The sequence below is a fragment of the Triticum dicoccoides genome, chromosome 4A, assembly GCF_002162155.2.
Source record: "Triticum dicoccoides isolate Atlit2015 ecotype Zavitan chromosome 4A, WEW_v2.0, whole genome shotgun sequence".
NCBI lineage: Eukaryota > Viridiplantae > Streptophyta > Magnoliopsida > Poales > Poaceae > Triticum > Triticum dicoccoides.
In genome coordinates this window covers 651,248,492-651,251,844 of record NC_041386.1, presented here as the reverse complement: position 1 = coordinate 651,251,844, position 3,353 = coordinate 651,248,492, and the positions used below count along the sequence as shown (strand labels likewise).

The following is a 3,353-nucleotide window of genomic DNA, read 5'->3' as shown; positions in this document are numbered from 1 at the left end:
TATTTTCATGTTTGCCGAGTACCAGAATGCGCGCGGGATTGTTTTGGAACGGAGGGAGTATGTGCATCTTTTGTTCTCTTCGAGTCCGAGGCAGCCATATGGAACCCTGTTATGGTGCTAACAAGGAGCAGTGCTAGAAGCTACTCCCTCCTTAAACTAATATTAGAGTGTTTAGATACTATCTTAGTGATCTAAACGCTCTTATATTAATTTACAGAGGGAGTACAAGATTTGTCTCTATCGCACCATCCTTCAACCTCTTCTAGCTCATTTGACGAGGCAAAACGGGCTTCGCCTTCAGTTACTAGATTCATAATTATTTTGGTGAAATGCGTTACGCTTTCGGAATAATTGCCCACTTGCCAAAACAAGAAATACACGCACAACCTGCGGTGCCGGCTCATTTTTAGAGATGTCTTAGAACGGATCGGCAAAGAGCATGCGCATAATTTGGATTTCCTTCCATTTTTGGGGAATATAATAAAAAAAGACAGGCATATCAAGTAGACAGCCTATAGAGATGGATCATCTATGTGTTGTGATGTGAACTTCAAGCTTCATTCCGCTCTCACAGTCTCCAGGTTTGCTGCTGATGGCGTACATCGGGCCTTGGCTACTGAGCTCGAGCTTGTCGTAGCCAGAGGTATATGTATCGTCCCCGACAGCACCAGCCCTGCAGAAGAACTCCTCATCTTTATTCACTATCACCACGTTATGCATCTTCGGATTATACTTGAACACTGCATCAATGGAAACATGGTCAGTTCCATACACTCCTTATTGCTTAGCATTAAACCAGGGCCTACTAATTAAAGAACAAGTTTACGGATCTTATAAGATATGTGTGAATGATGTAAGTAGTGTTATAATTGCAATGCATGTTATTAACACAATGTTTAGTCAAAGAAAAATAAATGTGCGATATGCTGGCCTTGATTAGTGTGTCATGTGCGATATGGCATCATTCCTCTAACAATTTCTCATGTAACTAAAATTTCAATTACGCAATGATATAGAACAAGATCGATATCATGGCTAGGACTCCAGATGCTATGGTGATAAAAATTATTTCCATCACCTGCGACATATAATATAACATTTTATACTTTGAAACAAACATTCATGTGCATCACAATTAACGATTATCTACCATACTCACCAAGCACGTCACCAGGGTAGAAGGTCTTGTTCCTCTCCCAGCCATGAACACCAAAGGTCCATCCCTTTTGACCTCCGACTATCCACTCCGTCTTGCTAAAACCACTGGTTGCGAAGCACAGGGTTAGCACCAACCCAAGAGCAACGGCGCCAGTGCTGCTCATGCTTCTACCTAGTGCCATTGCCGCTTTTTTCACTACTAAAGCTCACAACTGAATTTGATTTGCGTTGGTGGGGAAGGGAAACCCATCATTTAAAGGCTCCTGGTCAAGGTTCAGTCACTCATGCAATATTTGAAATTAACTGTACTAATTAAGAAGTAAAGACATTTACGTTTGATTTGTTCCAAGATACAAGAGCTATATATCTAGGAAAATCTGCATTTAATTTGCTGCACATTTAATTTGCATCCTGGGTGATGAATAGTATTTTCGTCACCCTAGGTGAGGAATATATATAAAGTAAATGTAAGAGATTTTATTATTTCTAGTAATGCGTGCGAGTAAATTTCATACTCAACCACACCTCTGCTTTTGTGAGGTCCATTTACTATATAAGATATGTTATAATTTCCTTTAGTATTTTCAAATTCTTTTCTTTTATTGCATTAGATATATTGAGTAATTCCAAGAGATGGAAACATTAGGTTCTACACCTTCAAAGATAAATTTAATCCTTTTAATAGGCTAAACGCACTAGTAGAAAACATGGCTTTGCTTCAGGGCAGAAAAGGGCATTAATCCCGGTTCTCCTACGAACCGGGACCAATGGGTGCATCAGTCCCGATTTTTGAGGCCAGGTGACCGGCCGGGCCTCTGGAGCCATTAGTCCCGGTTCGTCTGACCCCTTTGGTCCCGGTTCCAGACACGAACCGGGACCAATGAGCCTCGCTCCTGGCCCACAATCTTTAGTCCCGGTTGGTGTCTGGAACCGGGACCAAATGTGGTCCTTTAGTCCCGGTTTTAGCCACCAACCGGGACTAAAGAGAGGCCTATATATACCACCTGCCCGCGAGCAAAGCAATGCACTGCTCTGTTTTTCTAGCCGGCCGTGGCAGAGCTTTGTGGTGCTCTAGCTCACCTCCTATGCACATGACGTGTTCGATGAAATGCCCGAGCCACACTTAAGCTTTCTCCTCTCGAAACTCCTTGTCCAAACTGCATTTTCCTCAAGATTTGTCTAGGTTTGGCGGCCAGTCTTGTCCCGTCCCTGTCCTCACCGTCGGCGATCGCCCGCACCGATCTCGTCGTCGGCACCACCGTGGTGAGCCTCTCGTTCTTATCTTCTTTCTAAAAGAAAAAAATTCTTACTTGTATGATTTAGATTGATACTTGTATAATTTTCTTACTTTTATTATTGCTTGTTATTATATGGTGCGATGGTTTTGGTGTCCGCCCCCGTCGGCCCTCGTCCTATCTATGATTCGGATGTGGTATATATTATCTTTTATAACTATTTATTTCATTTAGTGTTTATGACAATTATGCCGACCAACGTGACATAGATGTTTTATCTAGGAGCTATGTGAACCGGAAATTCCAACCGACCCTCTTGTCGAGAGGTTAAATTTAATTGAAAAAAAAACCGATTACTTGAAGAAAAAATTGAAAAGAATTGAGGATAAGATGGCATTGAAGTTGTATGTTGCGGATATCGTCTATGATCACAAGACCAAGATGGATAAAATGCGCTTGAAGATTAGAAAGATTAAAAAATATGCCATTCATACTGAGGCTTGGTATCATTATGCCGTTGGATCAATCGTTACGTTAGTTACGATTATGATCGCATATGTTGTTGCATTGAAATGTTTTACATAGTTTCAATATATGGTTTAATTAGATGCACTAGAGAGCTATATGTTGTTCAATGAGAACTATGTATGAACTTTCTGTATTTATTTTTCAGTAATAACATTTGATCACTACTGTACTTTGATTTTAATGTGATGATGAACTTCTATTAATTTGGTCACTTCTCTATTCATGATGTTCTGTAATGGTTTTTGCCACACTTAATTATATGGGTTTTTTACATCTGTGCCCTTGGTTCCTTAGCTCTACTCATTCATCCCGGTGCTCTTAACTTTTGCTCAATTTTCCCCACTCCCTTGCCAGAAATGCTCATAACTGGGCACAACGGACGTTGCCGTCGGGTCAAAGGCTTGACCGTTAACTCTGACTAGTGGGGCCACG

At 41.1% G+C, this 3,353-nt stretch overlaps 1 protein-coding gene across 1 annotated transcript; it reads right to left on the bottom strand.

The window, feature by feature from the left end:
* Positions 1 to 400: 400 nt before the first annotated feature.
* LOC119289578 (basic blue protein-like) lies at positions 401 to 1,377 on the bottom strand. The gene is made up of 2 exons (XM_037568876.1): positions 1,160 to 1,377; positions 401 to 740 (listed from the first exon to the last, which is right to left on the bottom strand). The coding sequence occupies exons 1-2, from the start codon at positions 1,338 to 1,340 to the stop codon at positions 526 to 528; spliced, it is 396 nt and encodes a 131-aa protein (XP_037424773.1). The 5' UTR covers positions 1,341 to 1,377; the 3' UTR covers positions 401 to 525.
* Between the last annotated feature and the right edge of the window lie 1,976 nt (positions 1,378 to 3,353).